Raw genomic sequence first — 24507 nt, forward strand, 5'->3', positions numbered from 1 at the left:
TGGAGACAGGGTCTCACTATGTAGCTCAGGCTGGCCTTGAACTCACTGTGTAGGCCCAGGATGGCCTTAAACTCATAGCAATCAGCCTCCTGAGTGCTGGGATTAATACTTAGCGTGTGTGTGTGTGTGTGTGTGTGTGTGTGTGTGCATGTGTGCATGTGTGCGTGTATGGTTCTGGGTATCGAACACAGGCCCTTGTGCTCAAAAGGCAGGAAGTGGAACCACTGAGCCAAATCCCCGGCCCAATACTTAGCAAATTTTAAAGAACTACGTACATGTTGCTTATCAACATCATCCTGCCTCAGTTTCTGGGTACCTGTATCTATTATAGCATGTCAATGGTTTATTTTTAGATTCTATTTTAATTTATCTTGTTTCCTCTTTTCCTTTTTGCTATGACACTTTGGAAGCACAAGGCAACTCCAATTTATTTCAGTTGGATGTGAAGTTAAGAGACACTATCCTGTATTTAGTTATATAAATTACCTTTATTTTCTTAAAAGGTCTGTGGAGTCATCAAATTATAGCCTTTTCCCAAAACAAAAACCATTTATCTTAACAGTTATGTTTCTTGGGTCACTTAAATTTTACTTACCAACAAAGGCACAATAGCCTTCTTTCTTTCTTGGCACTAGCTACCAGAACAGTAACTCAGAATCACACACCCTAGTCTTGTTGCTTCTAAAGCAGTTACTCTTTAACATCTGTGGCAATTAATTCCAAGTTATTAAGTGATTCTACAAGTTTTCTCTCCTATTCCATCTGAGAAACATGTGCTAATGGTTCTGTTCAGTCTCAGAGAGACTGGCAGAGTCACCTGCTCAAGCTGTCAACACAGTCATTATGGCAGTTAGTACCACAGAAAACTGGGAGCACATCTTTTGCTGGAACCTGGAACTTTCATGTGTGCAAACCTCAACCAGATGAGAAACCACCAAACCTCCACTCACCCTAAGTGAAATGAATAAGGCACTTAAGATGGTTTATCAGAGTTCAGTCTTCCAATAGCACAGGGTTAGAATGAAATTTACCTCAGAAGGAACATACTGCTCCACAGCTGTAGCAACAGCTGCACAACAAATCCAGAGCAGTACCATCACTGAGAGGATGAGAGTCATGGTCAGAATCCACCCAGAGTTCCTGAAAAGAATCAACAGTCATTATTACAATCTCATAATATTAAAAAAAGGAGAGTCTTAAAGGCAATCAAACTCATACTGTATTTACCTGAATAACACAATCTAAACTTTATATACCACCTTTAAAACTATTTTTAAAAATGTTTATAGAAGGAAATATTATAATAGCTAGTATATCAGAGTACTATACCTTTTTTTTTTGGTACCAGGGATCAAATTCAGGACCTTGTGCTTCTGAGGCAGGCATGGCACCACTGAGCTAAATCCCTGGGCCTATGACACACTTTTGTCTATTTATGAAGTTTCCATAGCATGGCTATGTAACTATTTTGGGGGGCCCCATAACTTATGATGATTATAAAATCAGACAAACTGATTTTCTATTAAACATATAAAATTAAACCAAATTACTGTCAAATGGTTTTTTTGTTTGTCTGTTTGGTTTTCTGTAGCATTAAGCTACATCCCCAGCCCAGATTTTACTTTTTATTTTGAGACAGGGTCTCATATAGTTGCTATGTTGTCTAGGTTGGGTTCAAACTTGCAACCTTCCTGCCTCAGCCTCCCAGAGTGCTAGGATCACAGGTGTGTGCTGGCTCTTCATTTCATTTCATTTCATTTCATTTCATTTCATTTCTTTTCATTTCATTTCATTTCTTTTTACAGTGCTGGAAATTGAACCTAAGATCTCATAGATGGTAGGCAAGTGCTGTACTGTTGAGCTACATCACCAGCCCAAGAATATTTTCTAATTACCAAATAAGGTAAGGCAAATAAGCATCCTACAAACTGAACAGTCACAGAAACGTCACACATTCTTTTTCAAGATATCACAATAAAGAGAACTCAATATCCTAAAAAGTTAAGGCATAGAATAGGTAAATTATGAAATGATCTTTTTTTTCCTTCTTGAGACAAGTTGTCATTATGTAGTTCAGGGTGGCTTTGAACTCATGGCAATCCTCCTGCCTTAGCCTCTCAAGTGCTGGGATCACAGGTATACACCATCATGCCTGGTTTGATCATTTGTTTTACAAAGAATTCACAATTATAAAAAAGTCAGCTTCCTATAACATTTCAAATACTAAGTTTGGTTGAAAAACACACACAGTGTGCTTAAATAAAAATTATTTATCATAGTAAAAGATATATTGCTATGCCATTAGCCCCCCTCAAGATACTCCCCCCTTTTGAATACACTTATCCCACCATTCCTGCCACTTTCTGAAGTAGTTCTAAAGTCCTTCTACATATCTTTTGTTGTACCGTTGTGGCTGCCTCCATGTCCCAAATCAATGCAAAATGTTTTACCTTTCATGGTCATTTTGACTTTGAGGAAGAACCAGAAGTGGTACAGTGCCAGAACTAGTAAATAAAGAGGATGAGGACACACAGAATGCTTTTACGAGCCTGCCTTTCCACTGGATAGCACCATTCACTGCATTTTATTTTATTAAAAAATTTTTTATACCGGGAATCAAACTTGAAACCTTGCACTTGCAAGGCAGGTGGTGGCACCACTGAGCTAAATCCCCAGCCTCCACTGCATTTTACAAAGATTCTCTAAGAGAGGACATCCCAAACTGCTTCAAAGCATGGTGAGAATAAGAGTTCTTGAAGCAAGGGGTGTATTTAAAGTGAAATTAATGGTAATGTGTCTTTTACTGTAATAAATTTCTAAAAACTTAAGCCTTCACCATATTTTCAGAACACACTTTACATACTTACTACCGTAACTCATTCACTCGATGGTTTGCTGACATGTGAACATATTATGGAAACTGTATGCCCAGTCATTTTTTGGAATCCCAGAAAAATAAGTGGACTTTGGAAAATGCACTGCATCTAAAAACAGGAAAGTAACTCCCTTATGATGCTTTAAGTATATCCCTTTTGAAAACTAAGAGTAAAAAATATTTAATGAAAAAGCACCCACTTTACATGGTCCATCCCTAAATTGGGTACTAGGGAATTTACTGCCATGAATGAGAAAGATTTATGTGATATCTGAATTGCAGTAGCAACTAGTTATGAAAAATAGTGGGCTCGTCTTAGAACTCATCATCATCTTCAACCTCCACAACGAGTTATCTCCATTATCTCCTGTTACACTTGTGGACTGCCCTAGTTCAGGTCTCCTAATTTCTTATTGACTTACAAAAGCTTTCTAGACTGGTCCTGCAATCTATCCTTTGCACAGGGCCTGTACCTAACATTTGATTACTTTGCCACTCCTGTCTGGTTCCTGTTCACCTCTTCTACAGTGATGGCAGAACTGGATCAGTACAAGATGTAGAATTAGAAAAACTTGGGTTGAATTTAACACAGTGGCTATATAACCTGGAGGGGGTCAAATTTCTGACTCTCCTAAACCTCCAAGCATGGTTAATATATTCAACAAAAAGTCAGTTTATCTGAAAATAAAATTTTAACAAATTTATTACAACTAGTGAAAGCAGCTACTCATCATTTTAGATTTATTTTCATTTCAGTAAATCTGCCTTTGAAGCCTCCAATGGACTTAAGACTCTGTGTATGAGAGATAGGCGGGATGGTCATTATTTCTGTCTATCTAGACCTCACAACTCCAGAGGCAGAGACTGGCCATCTTTTCTAGGTCTCAAGTCCCTAGCACAGTTTCTGGCACATGATAGAATCTCCAAAGAGAAATGAAAAATGAAATAAATGAGTGTGACCTTAATTTCCATTCTAGATAGAGGGCTATCTTTATAACAACTACATGGTATAATAAAAGCACTGCTGGAAGAGTCAAAAGACCAGATTCCACTATCTGGCTGGCTGATCTTTAATGTGATTATGGAAAAATCATGACACTTTAGGGTAACCAGACAGCTCTGGCTGACAGAATAGAAGTTACAGAACTAGAAAAGCAAGATTTGAATTTTAACCACATGTACATGCTAAGTAAGAACTCTACCATTGGGCTATATTCCCATTCCTTTCTAAATTTTTTTTTTTCAGACAGGGTTGGCCTCATACTTGTGATTCTCTTGCTTTATCCTCCCAAGAAGCTGGTATTATAGGTTTTCATCAACACACTCGACTATGTATGGAAGCTTTAAGAAATAAATCTCTCTAGTTATAAAGTTAGTTGTTTCTTAAATGAAGAAGTCACAAAATTGCTTTTAAAATATTAGGACAATTTGGGAATGGGAGTGCAGCTCAATGGTAGAGTGCATGCTTGTGTGAGGTTCTGGGTTCAATTCTCAACATCAAAAAACAAAAAGTGCAAAAAAACCCAAAATGTAATAACAAAGCATTAAAAAGAATAAGTCACTAGTAAGATGTCAGGCAGTGTACTAGTAAGAATGAACTGTAGGGCCAGGGGGCCAAGAATTTGGCTCAGTGATTCCACTGCCTGCCTCACAAGCACAAGGACCCGAGTTTAATCCCCAGTACCCCCCGCCCAAAAAAAGCTGTAGGGTCAGGGATTTAGCTCAGCAGTGCTGCCACCTGCCTCGCAAGTGCAAGGTCCTCAGTTCAATCCCCATACCAAAAAAAAAAGGAGGGGGGAACTTGGGATTTATCTCAGTGGTTCTGTGATTACTTAAGTTTCACAGACCTATCAAACTAAAACAAAAACTTTAAATTCTATAAAGAAAAAAAATCTGACTTTTTTCTGCACAAAGTCAAGGTCAAAAACAGGTTTATTTTCTTTTCTCTTTTTAAAAAAATTTTGGTTTCAGGGATCAAACTCGGGCCCTTGCGCTTGAGAGGCAGGCAGCAGAACCATTAAGCCAAATCCCTGGTCCCAGGTTTATTTTCTAGCACAGTCTTTTCTTGGTTTAGTAAAAGATGATGATGATAATAGTTATTTTCTGAGACAGGGTCTTGCTATGCACTTCAGGCTGGCCTTGATTTCATTGTGTTGTAGCTTGGGATGGCCTCAAATTCATGGTGATCCTCCTGCCTCAGCCTCCCAAGTGCTAGGATTATAGGCATGTACTACACCATGCTCAGCCAAGATTAATTTTTAAATTCCATGTATCTCTACTGATACCTGATGAAACCTGTTAAGAAAGCTGAGGGTATAGCTCAGAAGTAGTGCCTGCAAGGCTCTGGGTCCAATCCCCAGCACAGCAAAAAACAACCTAACCCAACCCAAACAAACAAAACCTGCTAAACTATTTCTGGTGTAAGAAATTATAGGAAGCATGCAGTTTAAACTGCAGTATTATGAGACAAAGCAGCCACAAAAGCGTAGTGTATACATTCTGAAATGGACTCCTTTGCAGATGTATGGAAACACCTGCCCTAGTATTTGACACAGTAATAAAAATAGGTGACACTGTCTTTTCTTTTCTCCTTTCTTGGGCGGCTGGGTGGGGCACAGGCTGGGGCCTCCTATCGAAGTCCTTGGGGGAGTGGAAGCATACACTTAATAAGCCCTTTCCTTACTGTCACAAGTCTGGACAGTCTGTCCTCAGGGGGTGAAGGCACGTATTTCTCCAGCCTCCTCACTTCCCCTCGTCACTGTAAGAATCCCTGGTCTACAGTGGAAACTGCTTATTGTATACAACCTTCCTAACCCATAGATAGCCCTTACCTATTGCCTCTAACATAGATGGCCAAGCAGACAAAAAAGAATCTCCAAGCCAGACCTTTATATTTGCGCTTAGGGAGAGGCCATTCAGCATGTACATGGTTACAATGAGGTAGGACAAATTTCTGGTATGCTACTGCATAGCAGGGTGACCTTAGGTTAACAACTGTGTATTATATATTTCAAAATTGCTGTGAGAGGATTTTGAATGTTTTACTACCTGGAATGATAAAAAATGAGATTACAGATATGCTAATTACCCTGATTTGATCATTGTACAACATATATCAAAATATCACATTATACCTCATAAAATTATGTATAATTATATGTCCATTAAAATATTATGCACATTATATTTTAAACAATTAAAATATCCAGAAGTGTAAGTTTGGAAGACAAAAGATAAAAAATTAACTTTTGAGTTGTCAATACGGTTTTTTGTTTTTTTTTTCCTGGTACTAGGGTAAAACTGAGGACCTTATGCTTGCAAGGCAGGAGCACTGACACTGACCTACATCCCAGCCCTATAGTTTTTTTTAGTTTTTTGAGACAGGGTCTCACTCTGTAGTTCAGGCTGGCCCTGAACTATGTAGCCTTGAACTCATGGCAAGCTTCTTGCCTCAGCTTCTGGAGTGCTGGTATTACAGATGCGTGTCACTATCTGCTAATATAGTTTGATTGTTTGATTCATTGGTACTGGGGATTGAAGTGGAGACCTTGCACTTAGGAGGTAGGTGGCGGAGACACTGAGCTAAATCCCTGGCTCTGCTAATATAGTTTTAAAATAATAAAAAGGAATGTTTTATCTAACACAAACCAGATTTAATCTTCTATATATATATGAAAGAATACTTACACAGACAGGCATCTTAAAAACCCATCACTTTCTCTATCTTCAAGATAGTTCCTGTGTGCTTGTGAGCTTCTCATTTGCAGATCTGCTGAAATAATAAGGAACAAGTTTACCATATACTATATTCTATAAGTTTGTCTCTTAAAACTACTTTAAATATACTCTACAGATACCCAGTTGTTTTCAAACATATAATTGGACACATTTCATGACATATGCAAGTCCTTTTGTCACATCAAAAACCAAATGGATATTCTACTATATTATAGGTTTCCTGTCTTGTTTTCAAATTTCTATTTTTTTTTTTTTTTGGTACCAGGGATCGAACTCGGGCCCTTGCACTTGCAAGGCAGGCGCCAGAACCTCTGAGCTAAATCCCCAGGCCCTTCAAATTCCTATTGACATAAATGCTTTCTGTTTAATTACATATGGACTTGAATAGTAGAATTTGGTTCGTTCTAGATGGTTTTATGTCTGTTATGTGCTATCATTATTTACCCATTTCTACCCACCCACATAATCATAAGGTTAATAAATCAATATCTCAACTATACTAGCTAGTAAACTTTAAAAAATAACCTGTGCTTTTAGCTTGATTGATGTTCCTACTAGTTAAAATTCACTTTTTTTTGGTACTCGGTATTGAAATAGGGTCCCTGCACTTGTGAGGCAGGCGCCGGAACCACTGAGCTAAATCCCTGGCCCTAAAATTCACTTCTAGCATGGACATAAAAATAGAATGAGACTCACATTTTTGGAGTGCTTTTACTATTTGGTTAATTTACTGGGAAATACCAGAACATGTGATTAATTCATACTCAAAATATCTTTGAAACAAACTAAATGTTTTTAGAATAGTCATTCTCAAGTATGGTTCCCAGACAAATAATATCACTAAAATGTGAAACTTGTTAGAAATTCAGATTCTCAGATCTTCTCCCAGACCCAGTAAATTAGAAATCAGGTGGTGGCCAACCAATCCAACTACAACCAGATTTGACTGCTAATGTTTTTACCTGAGCTTTTAAAAATAAAACTTACAGGACATTTTGATTAGAGACGATTCTCTCAAATTTGTAGGCCCCTGTTCCAACTGTGGTGCATACTGAATTTCTGGCTTAGACTAAAATGATAATGAAAGCAATTAAGTCATTCATACCTCTTAAGCTTCTAAAGTAACAAGTTCAACAACACATCATCTCTGTAAACATTTAAATTGAGAAAAAGCAATAGACGTATGTCACAAAAAATAAAACACACTGGTCACAATATATTTTAATTGCACTTCCTGACCATCAGATCTAGTGTCTTGCAAAGAAATCAATTTCTGGCATCATAAATTACTTAGTCAGTTTAACTTCCTGACAACACTAAAAAGAGGGGGGTGGGGATAAATCATGACAAAATATACTGTGCTATTGTACCCTGCAAAAACATGTTCTAATTTTAGTTGATCAGGAATAATTCAGCAGACTGTCAAAACTTTTGGTTAAATATATTATCTCTATTTCTTCTCATGTAAAACATTCCATTCTTCCATGAGCATGAATAATTTATAAGTTACAGGGAAATATTCCATTCTTTACATCTTTTATATAGCTCAGTTGCTGGGTTTTTTTTCCATCCTAGTTACATAAATTATAACACAAGTTTTAATAAATTTTAGAGAGCAACACAGCTAATCTCACATTTAATAAGGAATGAGTGAGGACACCATTCTGAGAGTCAACTTAAATTGTAACACTAGCAGCTTTACAACTTGCTCATGAATTCATTCATTCATTCATTCATTCATTTATTTATTTATTGAGACAGGGTCTCACTATGTAGTTGAGACTGACCTGGAACTCACTATGTAGCCTAGGCTGGTCTCGAACTCACAGTGATCCTCCTGCCTCAGCCTCCCGAGTGCTGGGATTACAGGCATGCGCCACCATGCCCGGTGCTCATGAATTTAAAGACAGAAAATTCCCATGATTTAGTTATTACCAAATTTGAAGTAGAGGGCACCAAGCTCACCATAGTGCTAAAAATCAGTTATTAAGTAAAGCCCTGAACTAGTAATTACTAGAAGGTACACCTTATTATCTGAGAGGAAGACAATTCCACAATATAATGTTAACAGGCGTATTTGAGAAATTCAACTACTGAATTAAAAGGAAGACAGCATGAGCCTGGCATGAAAAGGTACAAGATCCCAGTAATGAATGTAACTGTCCTGTCTACCTAGAATGTACGAATAAATTAAAATTAAAAAAAAAAAAAGAAAGACAGCATGATAAGCTGATTTATGGGCCTCGGAACTAAAGCACCCTGTGTTTGAAGCTTAATTCTAATACTCACTGGCAGCAAAACAGTAAACAAGTTACATTTTCAGCTTAATCATCAATAAAATAGGGATAGTATAACCTCATAAAGTTGTCTAACAATTTGAGATAATATAGCTATCTCTCTCTATGGGTTTTATGTTTTTGATTCTACATCCATGGATTCAACTGTGATAAAAAATACTTGAAGAATTAAATCTGTACATGTACAGACTTTTTCCCCTTTGTCATTAAACAATGCAATTCAACAACTATTTACACAGCTTTTACACTGCATTGGGTATGATAAATAACCCAGGATGATCATCATGTAGTGACATTTCAACTAACAACAGAGTGCATACACTGCAGCACACTGTAAGATGACACTGCCTTGAGAGGTTTAGCCTTCTTACTTTAAACACAATCCGTGATGTCCAGACAGCAATGAGCTTGCCTTTCCAACCGTGCCCCCACTATTCAATGACACTGGACTGGACTGTATATGGGGAGTGTGTGCACACAGGTTACATGCAAATACCACACCATTTTACCAAGAAACTTGAGCAATCTTATTTTGGTATGGTTGAAGGTCCTGAACCAATCCCCCAGGGGATTGAACGAATCTCCAGGGGAGGTATACGTAAAATGTTTAGTATAACAGAATTCTAGAAACAGCAACTACTGTTATATTATTTGGCAAATGGTGAAACAGGAGAAAAGTTATCTCTAGGAGGCAAAATATTTCTTCAATAAGAGTTAGGAGGAAAAGTATAAAAAACTAAATATTTGTCATATCACATTTATCTAATATGTATATATGCCAGTATTTGTGTTCAATGAATATTAACTACCTTCCATATCTTAAAATTTCATTTTTATCAATTTAATAATAAAATGTAGAAGATTCAGAATTCCAATTAGAAAGCTGGGTATGGTGGTGTATGCCTGTAATCCCAGCACTCAGGAGAGGCTGAGGCAGGAGGATCACCACAAATATGAAGGTCAGCCTGAAATGCATACAGCAAGACTCTATCTCAAAAAATAATCCTAATGAGATAAGAACCAATGGTTTTTTGTTGTTGTTTGTCGGTTTTTGTTTTTTTTTGGTACTGGGGATCGAACTCAGGTCCTTGCGCTTGCAAGGCAGGTGGCAGAACTACTAAGCTAAATCCCTGGCAAGAACCAATGGGTTTTAATAAGACTCCCAGGGGGCTGGGCAAAAGGATAACTGCACTGGGTCTTGATGCCCAATGTTCTTATCAAGCCGCGTAATTATCTGACAATATATATTTATAAATGAGTATGTGGCTCTATGCCAAGACCCATATTTACTGCCGTTGGTACTCAGATGAGTGTATGAGGCACAGCTGTCACCTGGAATATGACTATTTTTCCATCATCGGCTTGGAGATAGAAAGTCCAAGAAGAGGTAATGAAGCTCTGTGCAGAGCCCATCATGTCACTCCAGAAGGACCGCACCAGCGTCAGAGGGAAAAGCAGATGCATTCTTGGCATCAGGGACATAAGCTAAAGAAAATTTAAATAAAGAGAAATGTATTTATTATACTGTACATCTATAGTATATTCACAAGAACATAATCAAGATTCCCAAATCTTCACGAGATACGCTTTAACCTTCCAGTTATCAGCATTTAACTGCTATCTGTGCAAATTAACTAACCATGGTAAAGCATCAAACCTCAGTCTACTTTGTCAGCAAGCACATTTGTAATCAATCTGTCGTCTCTATCAAGAATAATACAAAGCAGTGGTTCTGCTGCCTGCCTTGCAAGCATAAGGATCCAAGTTCGATCCCTGGTACTAAAAACAAAACAAAACAAAAGAATAATACAACAGCAAGCTGGGCATAGTGGCATGCACTTATAATCCCAACACTTGGGAAGCTGAGGCAGGAGGATGACTGCAAGTCTGAGGGCAGGCTGGGCTACCTAGTGAATTTAAGGCCAGCCTGAACTACATAGTGAGACCCTATGTCAAACAAACAGGCAAAGAATAAAAAGAAAACATAATAATGCAGTGGCATCTTGTATTATTGGTTCTGGGAATACAGGAAGCAGCAAAAATGATGAGTCCCAAACAAATAGTTTTGGCTGGAAAAGGTGGCAAATCAGGAGGCAACTAATACTGCCAAGTTCTAGCTTGTGCATTCAGTGCCAAACAAACAGAAGTACCAGGACAAAATTTTTGTGTCAAAATACATGGAATACCAAATCTGACAAGTTCCAAAGCAGTCAAGTACCAACATATGACTGTAAAGGACTTTTGAATTAGGTCTAAAACTATGAAGACTTAAGATCTGATTACATCAGGCCCAGCAGAATATTAAAGGGTAGAATGGGAAGAGACAAATCATACCATTCCTAGCTTTAATGCTTTCATGTAGAATTAATCATGTTATAATAAACATCAATGAAAAAGGAGGAAAAAAATCAATCAAAAGTATACACAAATAAAATGTGAGATATCTGGTAACAGGGCAGGTTGAGGGGAGTGTTTTATAGGCTGAATATATATAGTAGGGGCTACTGAGAATTTAACATTAATAGGTATCATCTCCCCTCAGGACTCACTGAGAAGCACTAGACCCTCTAGAACAAAGATGGGTTGTACCTTGCTGAACTCTAGGAAAAGTCTTGGTTTCACTACGTTTCAGAAGACAGACACTATAGAGTAGTATTAGAGACCAGTTTTTAGAATAAGATCTGTATTCAGGATCAAATTTTCCTATTTAATAGCTATGAAACATTTCCTTAATTCACTGAACAAGCATTTATTAAGGCTATAAACAAAGATATAAGGAAGCATTGTATTTTAATCATCAATGTATATTTGTGTTTAGTCTGAATAATCCATATTACGAAGACATTAAACACAGGGTGATATGTGTATATGGAAAGAGGTACCAATTCAAACCTGCTGTGAGGGATTTTTAAGAAGGTCTCACAAAGAAAAGGACACCTGCCTACAGTCAAGGATTCCCTAGGTACATGGGGAACAGAAGGAACAGGCACATGAAATAGCACATCATATCATGTAAATTAAGAATTGTTCAGTATGTATACAATTAAGAGAAAAGGAACTTAAACATGTGAAATATTTAATGGCTTTTAAAACATTTGAAAATATGCTATTACTTAAAATAAGAAAAGTACAAATTAAAACAATAGATTGCCAAGAGTTGAGAGAGGGAAGGAGACAATTGTTAGGGGGTATGAGACTTCTTTTTGGGATGATGAAAATATTTTATAATTAGATAATGATGATAGTTGCACAACTGTGAATATACTAAAACTATTCACACTTCAGAAGGGTGAGTTTTTCTGTTTGAGTTGTATCTCAATTTTTTAAATTGGTACAATTCCATAGAGGGCAATTTTGCTCTATTTCTCAAAATTAAAAATGTACATATCTCTCCATTTCCATTCCTATATTATCCTATGGGTATATTCACAATATAAAACATCATTCATAAAAGAAAAAGATTAGAAACAACTCATACATTCAGACATAAGTTATAACACATCCATATGGAATATTATATAGTGAAAAAGTAGTCCTTTTTTTTTTGTTGTTTACTGAGACAAGGTCTCACTATTAATTTCAGGCTGGCCTTGAATTCACTCTATAGCCCAGGCTGGCCTGGAATGCACAGCAATCCTACTGCCTCAGCCTCCAAGTGCTGTGATTATGGGTATGTAGCACCACACCCAGCTTAGAAATGCTTTCTGTATATGTAGTTACAAAAAAATATATATGCATAAAACATCTTTTTAGGTAGTGCTGGCTACATAATATAGAAAAACTGAGCGCCTAACAGCTACAGGTGTAGAAGACTTCATAGACGGGGAGGAGGAATAGAGACATACTCTTTGTAAGTTCACATGTACATTTGTACTCATATCTCTTTTGAGTTTTGCATCACTTTTCCGTATTTCCTACGTAAAGATCAGTTAAATGAAGAACCTTTTTTCCAATATGTTTGGGGTATAGAGAATGAGGAATAGGGAATTTTAAGATACGATACTGGAGAAGTAATCAGGAGCTAGGTGGTGACAAACAATTTGGACTTAAGCCTGTAAGTCATTGGGAGTTACTGAATTATGTAAGAAAGGAGAATTATATGATAAGATTTCCATTTAGGAAAAAAAAAAAATCCAGACCCAGAGTAAAGAATGAGGTTTAAAGTGGAAAAGCGGTTTAGAAGTTATTTTAGCAATATAGGTAAGAAATGATGGCCTAGCCAGGTGTGGTGGCGCACGCCTGTAATCTCAGCACTTGGGAGGCTGAGGCAGGAGGATCACTGAGTTCGAGACCAGCCTGGGCTACGTAGTGAGTTCCAGGTCAGTTCAACTACATAGTGAGACTCTGTCTCAAAAAACTAAAAAAACTAAAAAAAAAAAAATGATGGCCTGATTTAAAACAATGGCAGCTGGAATGGCAAAAGAAGACTCAAATACCAATTTCTCTTAGCCTCAGTTTTATCTTATACAAAATGAGAACATCTTTACTGGACTGTGAGAACAAACAAAATGAGATTATGGATATAAATATAATTTTTAACAGAAAAGCATTATATAAAAGTAATTATTCAATTGACTTCCATTTGAAAACATAATTTTGTTTGATGAAAACTAAATATAAAATATATACTAAAACATCAAACAGCCTATAAACATTAATCAATACAAGTAAGATCCATTTAAACAGGCAATTTTGAAAGTCAGCATTGTTCGTACTTGTTCTTGTCTCAATTCAGCAAACGGCAGCTGACTCTGGCAGCCAAGATGGCAAGCATATTGCTCATCAGATTGGGAATAAGCTTCTGTACATGCTGAAAGAGAAAATTAGGCAAAATTTAAAAATGGACAGGAAAGAAAAGGTAAAAAAAAAAGTATCTGGCATTTTATAAAGAAATTTCCTATCTTAAAAAAAGCATCTTGAGTTCAAGACCAACGTGGGCTACACAGTAAGTTCCAGGGCAGTATGAACTACATAGTGAGACCCTGTCTCAAAAAACCAAAGGAAAAAAAAAAAGCATCTCAATATGAATTTCCAAATTTGGTAACAATGGGAAATGTATTATCTTAACAGAGTTCCTTACTGTCTCCCTCCCACAAATCAAATGTTTCTTGTAGAGATCTATTAATTCAACACCTAGTATCTGACACTCAAAACAGAGGATCCTCACAGTTTCTGGAGTGGATAAAGCACTGGCCTGGTGAAGTGAAGACATCACTGAAAGTTTTAGCTCCATCATAGGTGGGCTGGATGTGTGACTTGGGCTGAGGGGCGGAACCTCTACTAATTTGATTTCTATAGGTCTAAAATGAAACTATCATTGCCTACTGCCCAGGGTTGAATGAAATCATTTACTTTAGTAATATATAAAAATATTTGAGATAATTGTTAAGAAATGGGTCACTTAGTTGAAAAGCAAGGATATCAACATGGGAAGGAAAAAATAATGCAGTCAGCCTAACAGTCATAATTCTAAGAACGCAAATAGAAAATATTCTATTGCAGGTGATTCTAAAGTTGAAATGGATCCCTACCATATACATTCTCTTCATTAAAACTGCTTTTTCTTGTGATATAATACTTCATGACTAACAATTTTATTTTTCTTAACTCAGTCATGGATTTATAATGTATTTCTCAGAGGTGCTTGATAATATAATGAACAGCAGTATGCACATATAAAGATGGCTAGTTAAAAGCCTGAGCCACAAAAATAAGGTTATAATAGCAGAAAAGAGTGGATGTGAAAGGGCAAAAAAGATCTCCTGCTACACTAAATAAGCAGCAATGAATGAAGAAAACCACTACAGTTCTTTGAAAAGTTAAATGAACACTGTGTCCTGATTATGGTGTATTATTACTATTAAACACATCTCTTCCAGCAAAAGTGTAAACAGTGGTTTAACTAGCGACAATGCTTTTGGTTACTTCTTTTACTAGCATGACCAATAAAGAATACACTATTAAGTATTGAGTTAAAGACCTGATTCAGTAAAAACATTGGAGCTAAGTCAACTAACCTGTGATTGAAAGGCTTAGGAAAAGTATACCATCTATGAAAAGGCAGTGACGAATTATGAGTAGGGTAATTATTACTGCATTTGTCTGAACAGAATGCTCAAAGGTGTTTTATGACAGTACAAAATAAACACTGTCTCAAAAAACAGATGAAATTCAAAGCTCATGGAATTTCTAGCAGCAGCTCTTAAAACTAAATTCATAAGGACTACAATATGATAGATGACAAGTTTTTTGTTTGTAATGGTAGTATTCGGGATCCAAAGCCTTCATGGTGAACTACATCCCTAGCCCATTTTATTTTTATTTTTCTCGAGACAGGAGCTCAATAAGGTGCTAAGTTGCCTAGGCCTTAGCCTCCCAAAATGATGGGATCACAGGTGTATATCACCGTGCCTAGCTGGACAATTTAAACTGTGTGCTTATTATTTTCTAAGGAAAATACATAACAAGTATAACAGAACTCAAAGAAAACACCAATATCACATACACCAAAGTCATTAGCATACAATCTTACCAGATTCACACTCCAATTTGGTCCGATTTAAGTCAATTCCATCATCCACAAATTGACAAATTGAAAACAGCCTGCAACCTCTCTGACATGCGTATAATTCCTCTTCCTAGGGAGTTCAAGAACAAGGAGGATTACCAAAAAATAAAGATTTTTATCTTAGATCAAAAACAAAAGGTCAAACAGAAGCAAAGTTAGTAAGGTTTATTTGAAACCATCCAGTAAGTTTTACACTGAAAGGGGAAGGGGAGATAGGAGCCAGGCAATATCCCACATTTTTATTACATAAAGAGATTTACTGGGGCTGGGGATTTGGCTCAGAGGTTCTGCCGCCTGCTTTGCAAGCACAAGGGCCTGAGTTCAATCCCCAGTACCACCACAACAACAACAAAAAAGAGATTTATTTCCTTATACAAAAGTGACATCAAGAAAAGAAGCTTGTGGCTAAAAATAATACCTTTCCCTTTAATATTTTGTGGTCACAATTTGTGTGTGGGTAAGATTGAAAATAAAAACAGTGACATAATCAGAACCCTAACAGAAGCAGAAAGGTGTGAGTGGTGTCCTTCCATCAATGGTGTGCTTCTGCCACAACCACACTTACATAAACTGCCAGGCTCATCAGGAAAAGCACTGTGATTGGCAAATGGAGACTCAAGGCCCTGATAGAGCGAAGTATACATCTATAAAAATTACAGGGAAGGATTTTTTAAACTTCAATTAGTCTAATTGAGAACAAGGACAAAAACAGCAGAATGACATAATGGGAATGGCTACTGCAGTTAGCCAGACTTGAATCAAACTTTTCAGGTGAGTAACTGTACAAGTTACTCTACCTCTTGAAATCTCAGTTTTTTAATGTGAAAGGAGACAACAGCTATTACATCCAAACTCCTCAGTAATTCTGGGAGATAGCTAACCTAGGACAGCACCTGAGACATAGAGAGTGCTTAATAAATAGTTAAGAATGTTGATCATAAAAACAAGCTTTAAAAATAGAAAACAACAATTTATTTATTTATTTTGGTACTGGGGATCAAACTAGGGTGCCTGAGCTTGCAAGGCAGACGGCAGAACCACTGAGCTAAATCCCCGGCCCAAAAACAATAATTTAAAATACTGTATACTGCATGAGAGCTTAAAATGAGAGGGACACATGATTCTTCAATACTGGAAAATATTAATTGCTTAATAAGACCAACAACAAGGCCTTCATTAGTTTTCTTCTTTGGTAAAATACACTATTGAAAACAAACCATTGTATATAAGGGAGCCACATGACATTTCATTTTCAAGCCCCAATGAATTTTTTTTTTTTGGTACCAGGGATTGAACTTGGGTCCTTGTGCTTGTGAGGCAGGTGGCAGAATCGCTGAGCAGACATTTCATTTTCAAATATACTTTTCTTTGTTCTTTGTTAAGCTACCCTCAAAGGCCATTCAATACCAATTTCAGAAGACCATACAGGATGGTGCAAAGAGCCCAGGTACAGAAATCAGCCTGGCTAGAAGTTTTCTTTCTCTGCACAACCTTGCATAAATTACTTAATCTCTGTGAGCCTGGGTTGCAAAATAAGGACAATACTCTTACATCAATATTAAATATTAGAATCATACATTTATATCCTTAATAGCATTGTTACAACGTACTATCTCATAAATGTAACAATAATTAATGAACATCCACAATGTTCCAGGCACCATGTTAACACTTAACATATACAACACCCAGCAGAGTAGGCACTCAATTGGCAGCTATTAAGAATCAGTATATCATGTGCCAGGGATTTAGCTCAGTGGTTCAGCCACCTGCCTTGAAATGGCAAGGACCGGAGTTCAATTTCCAGTACAAAAAAAAAAAAAATATTATCAGTATTTCATGTTCTATACATATTATTCCAAGTATAATAAATATTTCATACTCTATGTATCTTGAATAACTGGCAAGCTCACGTGAAGTGTTATCTCCTCTGATACAGGACACAGAAAATGGCTGTTTCCCCTCATACTGAGTATTGGCTAAGTAATTAAAAGGTCCTTCATTGATATTATCAATAGCTTTTACTGTCATTCATTTTTTTGGTGAGAGGCTCTTACTATGTTGCCCAGGCTGGCCTGGAACTCTCGATCTGCCTCCCTCAGCCTTCTGAGTAGCTGGGATTACAGGCTTGAACCATTGTGTCCACCTTGTTACATTTTCTTATCCTGAGCTAAGTTAAACTAACTATTCTCTTCTTACTTAGAACTACTAGGGTATATAATGCTATATAAACCAAATTGATTTTGGAACATAAAGCATCTGAAGCTGTGTTAGGTCCTAAGAGTGTAACATACATCTTTAATTCTCACACTAGCTCTGCAGGGAAGATGAGGCCTTTTTTACAGATGACAAAACGAATTTAGGAGTTTGAGAGTTAAAGTGGTCAGCAAGAACACACAGCAACAATGAAGCTGAGAATGGAACCCAGGCTTGTATGGCTCCAAAGCCCATGCCCTGTTAATTAGTTTTGCTATTAAAAGGACTTATGTTTCTTCTATTTGAAACCAGAAAAATTATGCAATTGTGCTTTTGAGGACAAAGGAAAAATTAAAATAATCTAAAAATAACTACTTACAAACAGGTAAAGTATTCTACCTTCTTGTGACAAATGATTACTTCTGAAAAAGAGTCATCAAAATGAGATTTCTGGGCCGGGGATTTAGCTCAGCGTTTCTACCGCCTGCCCTGCAAGCGCAAGGTCCTGAGTTCGATCCCCAGTACCAAAATAAATAAATTTTTTAAAAAATGAGATTTCTATCTGCCAGTTTCAAGTATCACTCCAAGATAGGCTATGAGAGCTTATAAATTCATCTTTTTGTAATACATTGTTATGTGCTTTTATAACACATTATAACATAAGGGCACCAACATAAATCCATGAAATAAATTAAATATTTGTAATCCAACTTTATTGATAGATAGATGGCAGCTTAGTGTAGCCAGTTTGAAGAATCAAACTCATATTCCTCTATTTGGTTATGTGACCTTGGGTACTTACCCTTTCCAAACTTTAATTTTCTTAACTGTTAAACCATACTATGCAGTATTGTGAGAATTAGAAATTACAGTATAACTTCTCCATCATAGTGGCTATCAAATTAGTAGAGTTGCAATAAATTTTTAAGTCTAAGTCATTGAGGAAGCTAGATGATTTTGAGGTTCTGATGAGCTTTAATAGGTAAAAATGACTTATCACCATCATATCAACTGTTAGAATATAGTGGTTATTATAAAAATACCTGAAGTTTCCCAGTATGTACATACTTTCAACTTATTTTCCCAGCATTCTGGCTACTACTACAAATTTACTAGGGAAAATTAAAAAACATGTAACAAATGCTAGAGCCACGTAAATTGCAACTTAATTCCCAGCCAAATCAATATAAATGAGTTTTATCATTTATAATCAATATAAATGAGCTTTCTCATAGAAGCCCACATGCAAGTGTGTGTGAGTTACTGGGGACTGAGCCCAGAGCCTTTGCACTGAGTCATAGCTCCAGCCCTTCAAAATTTTTGTTAGTTTTGAGATGGTCTCTCTAGGTAATCCAGACTGGCCTTGAACACACTATGGCTTCCACTTGCAAAGATCCTCTTGTCTCAGTGTCCCAAGTGCTGGGATTAAAGGCAACCATGACTGGCTCATTGTTTAAAATTTTGAGGCTTTCACTAAATTGCCCAATGGGCTACAAATTGTGATCCTGCTTTGGCCTGCAGAATACTGGGACTGCATAAAATAATGTAGTTGGGGCCATATTCATTGATGTAATTCTGGAAGTCAAAATTTCTCATTTTTCTCTTGACTGACTCTGACAATTTAGGATAATCCTGTCTTGTTTGTTTGTTTTGTTGAGACAGGGTCTTGCTACGAAGTTCAGGCTGGCCTTGAACTCACTATGTAGCCATGTCTACTCTTGAACTCAGCAAAGCAATCGTCCTGCCTCATCCTTCCTGAGCACTTGGGACTATGGGGGTATGCCACCACACTCGGCTTCATGCTTTTAAAAAAAAAACCAAAACTGATTATAGTCATGCAATGTAAGTAAACAAAATAGGGGAAATGATTGCATTTAGATTTAGATTCCAAAGACTTGAAAGTGGCCAATATGGAACACCCTAAACCTCACTGGAACTGTCTTCATAGCACTTTGTAGTTGAAGAGAGCAAAGCGGGCTAGCCACAATGGTTAAGCAAATAGCATAAAGAAAGACTAACAAGGAGAAAAAGACCAGCAACATCAGCAAAAGCGCTTCTAGAGCAAGGTGGAGGGAGAGGGCACAGACCCAAATTATAGTATATGGGAAAGGTGTGGGGAGTCACCAAGCAATTTAGAATGTTGAGTAAACAGAGTTCTTAAGAGGCTGGAAAAAAAACGTGAGATGCAGCTAAAGAAAAGGGAGCAGCTACCAGCTCGGGTTGAGGGTGGCAAACAGTGAGAGTAGGTTAGCTCCTCTCCCAGCTGCATGAGCCTGCCACAGGGCAGACGCGTTTCTTTACTCTCTCCATGGCCTCCCTGTTCTCTGCACTAAGTAATCCGTTTTTTGAAGGCAAAAACCGTTTCTTTGCTAAGACACTGCAGTCCCCGATGGCAGTATCTAACACGCAATAAACAATACACGCGAAAGCCCTTCTTGGGCGTCCCACAACTCCGAGGGCTGGCTTAACACTTACAGACTACTGGACAATGAACTGTCTACTCGGGTGACCCCCAGACCCCGGCAGACCGCGCTCGCCACCCAAAGGGGCGCTCAGGTCACGATCTCTCGTGGACTCGAGCATCTTGCACCTCCCTCCCTCTCCTCACAGGTGCACCTCTCCCCAGAAGCGCTCGACTTCCCCGCTGCCCACGAGCTCCCAGAGGAAAGGACGGCGTCTTTCCAGCTTTGTGTCCCCGAGCCTATCGCGGAGTAGTGCAGCAGACTTCCGGCAGTTACAACGGGAAAGGGTACAGGCGGGAGGATTGGGGAGGAAAACGGGAGCCACTCGAGGGAGATCGATAGGTTTTGGTGCAGACGCCGGTGTGGGGTGCCGAGAGACGGCGGCGAGCGAAGGGTGGAAGGAAGCCTGGTTGTGAGGGCCCTACCTTGGGGTAGGTGTGCAAGGGGTAGGTCAGCTGACAGGCCCGGTGGCAGGATGCCGTATCGCCCAAGACTGAGTCGAACGCTTCGGCCGAGGCAGTCCCCGAGCCTCCGGCCAGGGCCATGGTCAAAAGTAGCAGCGGCGGGAGCCCTAGCTGGGCCCGGACCCAGAGGTTCCCCTTCGGCGACGCCATCTTGTTCCCTCTGTCACCACGGCTCAGCTTGTTGCTGTTTTCTTTTCAGGTTTCGCCTCCTTCCGGGGCCAGCCTCTTTCCCCGCCTAGTCTGTCACCGTTTCCGCCGTCGTTTAGGTTGTGTGCTAATCGGCCCCGCCTCTGGGACTAGGAACGGCTTCGAGGATGGCCTCAGGAGGCGGCACTGAGCTTCTGGAGTCACAGGCTGGGCTGTGCCGAGCTCGGACCGCCCTGGGCGCGGAGCACGCTGGTGAGCGTAGTTCTGGGGGGGCTCTGGGCGCGGTGCACACTGGGGAGTGTGGTTCCCGGGGGCCACGGGTGCGGTGCACTCTGGGGAGTGTGGTTCCTGCATCGCTGGGAGCAGTGCATGCTGGGGAATGTGGTTTCCCGGGTGCTGAGCACTGGGACCCGTGGAGCTGTCGCGGTGGGAGCAGGCCTGCGAGAACCCTGGCGTGTGGGTCTGACCCCGGCGGCAGGGCTGGGGACCTTCTAGGGTGCTCTTTGGAAGGGCCTTGCTGCTGCCAGGGCTGGTTTTCTTGGTGGGTCTCGCTTCAGGCTGTGGTTGGGTGCTCCTTCCCTGCCCCTGAGTGCCGGGAGGCGGGAGAGGGGACGGTGCTTCTCTTCCCTCGGTGTCCAGGCCCCGGCTGTCACGGTTAGGGTACCCCGACCAAGGAGCAAAGGAGTCTGGCAATGGCCGCTTATGTTGAGGACACAGTTGGTGTCTGGAGGCGGTTGTTGCTGGTCACTTGGGCAACTCTTGGGTTGGCGCTGCTGTGGAGTAGTTAAGAGGGCTTCATTGAACTCGCTGAAACTTGAACCCTGCCACAACCCAACCTAGGTTGAAAGAGGGTTTTAAAGTTATCAGATTCAAGACCTGGCCGGGTATTGGAACCCCTCCACAGCTTGCATACCCAGGAAGTAGATTTATCACTGTGTTCTTGAGACGAGCGTCCCCTCCCACCTACGAGGGAATCTTAGATTCTATAATATCATCCATGAGACCCCCATAATTTAGGAGTGCTTCCAGAAGACCCATCCGTGTCGCTTTGGGGAAAGTATATCTTGGCAGCCTCAGTGAAGTTTTAATATCGGCCCTTTTCTTAAGCAGAATACCCTGAAGCACATGAAGGTAGTTGGTGTCCCCTAAAGATGGATAAATTCGTCATTCGAACTCCTAGAAGCCAGAGTAGCCCACAGAAGAAAAATCCTGGAGGAAAGATTTACAAGCAGGCCACCATTGAATCTCTGAAGGTGAGAAGGGATCTGGGACTAGAGACAATGCCGAGGACTGTGACAGGAGTCAGTGTGCAAGACAGTGGAGAGTTCTGTCATGGGAGATCCAGGGATTAGTTCTTGCTGCCTTCCCTCCCTTGAAAGTGTATCTAACCATTCCTTCTGTTTCAGACTTCTGTTCATCAGTTCCCGCACCTCTGCCACACCATTGTAATTACTGCCTGCCTTTAAGGTGTGTTTGTCAGCACATAGAACCCCACACACATATTGTAAAAATTCTTGTCTGTTAGGAATGTGTAAGTATTTAACTCTGTGTGATTCTAGATGCCCTACACAAACATAGTAAGGAGTGAGTGATGATCTTACTGGCCAAAACGGTATCACACGGCCTCTCAGCTGCAGTTGGGAGTGGGAAAGAGGCTTTTAATGAACTGTTTGCTGGAACCGTTTAATTTGTTAGCAAGGAAGAGGCAAGGAGTATATACAAAGAAGCAGTGAACATAGGTACCTAACAAATACTAATTATTTCACTGAAAACAAAACACCCTGTAGTTAGTCCCTTTTGCCATCTTGAGCCTCTCCTGTGTGTTTCTTTTTCTTTTTAGTTTCCTTTTTGCTTCTGCTTCCTCCACCCGGATTCCTAATGTTTGTGCTCCCTAGAACAGTGACATTTTGTGTATTTGGTTGGGTGATCTTATCTATTTTAAGGCTTTCTATGCTGACAGCTGCTCCTGAACTTGTATCTCCTGTCCAGATCTCTGAAGATGAGAGGGCATCTGGGGCTCTAGACAGTGTGCAAACAACTGACAGCAAAGCAGTGTTCTGAGTACTTGACCTGGATTCCCAGTTGGACCCCCCACCCACCCCTGGGAGTCACACAGACTTACCAGACCCATACAGCATTAGAAAGCAGTAAGGAGGGTACACACTCCTGCTCTGCCGGTGAGTGATGTTAGCAAGCCATGACTCTCTCTGGGACCTCAGATTCCTTATCTATAGAATGTGGATCCTGAACAGTATCAGTGTTTATTCAAAGGGCAAGGGGGTCACTTGGGGTAACATAATCTTCATTATTTGAAGCTACCCTGTCCTTGAACCTAGCACAGTGCCTGGCACATATTCAGTGGTCATTAAATATTTGTTAAATAAATGAATATTGAAATACTCTCTGGATCTTTTGGAGGATTTAACCTCTCTGCAGTATTCTCAATACTTAGTTAAACTGTCTGTCATAGCACTTACCCTACTATATTATAATTATCTGATTACCTGTAGTTTTCTGTGATCCACAGCAAACTCCTGAGGCCTGGGACTGCAGTGTATTGTGCTCCAGTTCTGCTCTGACACCTGACACGGAAACCGTGACATCATAGGTTAAAATTTTTTGAAAAAACAATAATCATCCTTATTTTGGTGTGCCCTATAGAGGGCTTTGATAATAAACTGTTCTACACATTTTTTATTGAAGTAACTCTATACTTAGCACTATGCTAAGTACTACAAAGAACATAAGAGAGGGGCTGCGATTTAGCTCAGTGTTTTTGCCACCTGCCTTGCAAGCACAAGGACCTTAGTTCATTCCCCAATACAAAAAAAAGAGAGAGAGAAAGACTTGCAGTGAGGATAAGCAGTCCCTCCAGCATCTGTTACTGGTTGATTTCTTGATAATAGCCATTCTTTGTGGTGGGAGATGGAATCTCAGCATTGTTTTACTTTGTGTCTCTCAAATGATCAGTGATGTTGAACATTTTTTCATGTATTTATTTACCATTTCTACTTCTTCATCTGAGAAGTGTCTATTCATTTCATTTACCTATTTTTGGATTGGGTCTTTACACTTGACGGGGTCTGATTTTTGAGTCCTAGATATATTGTAGATATTAGTTCTTTGAGGAACAGCTGGCAAAAATTTTTTTCCACACCTATGTGTTGTCTCTTCACTCTGTTGGTGGTTTCTTTTGCTATGCAAAAGCTTTTTAATAAGATGATATCCCATTTGTTGAGTCTTTGTGATTTCCTGTGTAATTGGGATTTTGTTCATAACATCTTCACTTATACCAACATCTTCAAAAATGCTACCTGTTTTATTTTCCAGCAGATTTAGTGTTTCTGTTTTAATATTTAGATCTTTGATCCATTTTGATTTTAGTTTAGTGCATGGTGAAAAATATATGTCTAGTTTTAATCTTTGGCATGTGGAAAACCAGTTTTTCCAGCACTTTTTTTTTCACTCTGTAGTTCAGGCTAGCTTTGAATTCACTATGTAGCCCAGGCTGACCTTGAACTCTTGGCAATCCTGCCTCAGCCAGTGCTAGGATTGTTACAGGCATGTGCTACCATGCTCAGCTACCAGCACCATTTATTAAAGAGGATATCTTTCTTCCAGTGTAATTGTTTGACTCCTTTGTCAAAGATAAGGTGGCTGAGTATGTTTGGAATTCTTTCTGTATCTTCTAATCTGTTCCATTGATCCTCAGGTTTGTTTTTTTTGCCAGTACCATCCTGTTTTTATCAAAGTAGCTTTG

General features: G+C 39.1%; 2 protein-coding genes across 4 annotated transcripts in view; one reads left to right on the forward strand and one right to left on the reverse strand.

Moving 5' to 3' along the window:
• The window catches only part of Tmem59 (transmembrane protein 59), a 28539-nt gene extending 7522 nt beyond the window's left edge, over positions 1-21017 (reverse strand). Inside the window, exons 1-7 of one of the 2 annotated variants that reach the window (XM_010610371.3) lie at positions 20562-21017; positions 15443-15548; positions 13626-13720; positions 10243-10395; positions 7601-7682; positions 6563-6647; positions 1032-1140 (exon numbers count right to left, since the gene is read on the reverse strand). In XM_010610371.3, the coding sequence (XP_010608673.1) occupies positions 1032-1140; positions 6563-6647; positions 7601-7682; positions 10243-10395; positions 13626-13720; positions 15443-15548; positions 20562-20750 (819 nt within the window). In that variant the 5' untranslated portion in view covers positions 20751-21017. The remainder of the gene's footprint in view (positions 1-1031; positions 1141-6562; positions 6648-7600; positions 7683-10242; positions 10396-13625; positions 13721-15442; positions 15549-20561) is intronic. The other variant, XM_010610372.3, reaches the window with a different exon arrangement.
• Positions 21018-21119: 102 nt separating this feature from the next.
• Positions 21120-24507, forward strand: part of Tceanc2 (transcription elongation factor A N-terminal and central domain containing 2) — a 40033-nt gene continuing 36645 nt past the window's right edge. Inside the window, exons 1-2 of one of the 2 annotated variants that reach the window (XM_010610373.2) lie at positions 21120-21288; positions 21858-22000. In XM_010610373.2, coding sequence (XP_010608675.1) covers positions 21899-22000 — 102 coding nt within the window. In that variant the 5' untranslated portion in view covers positions 21120-21288; positions 21858-21898. Of the gene's footprint in view, positions 21289-21857; positions 22001-22736; positions 22925-24507 lie in introns of those variants that run through there. The other variant, XM_010610374.2, reaches the window with a different exon arrangement.

This window comes from Fukomys damarensis, unplaced genomic scaffold (assembly GCF_012274545.1).
Source record: "Fukomys damarensis isolate Sample0158 unplaced genomic scaffold, DMR_v1.0_HiC HiC_scaffold_23, whole genome shotgun sequence".
NCBI lineage: Eukaryota > Metazoa > Chordata > Mammalia > Rodentia > Bathyergidae > Fukomys > Fukomys damarensis.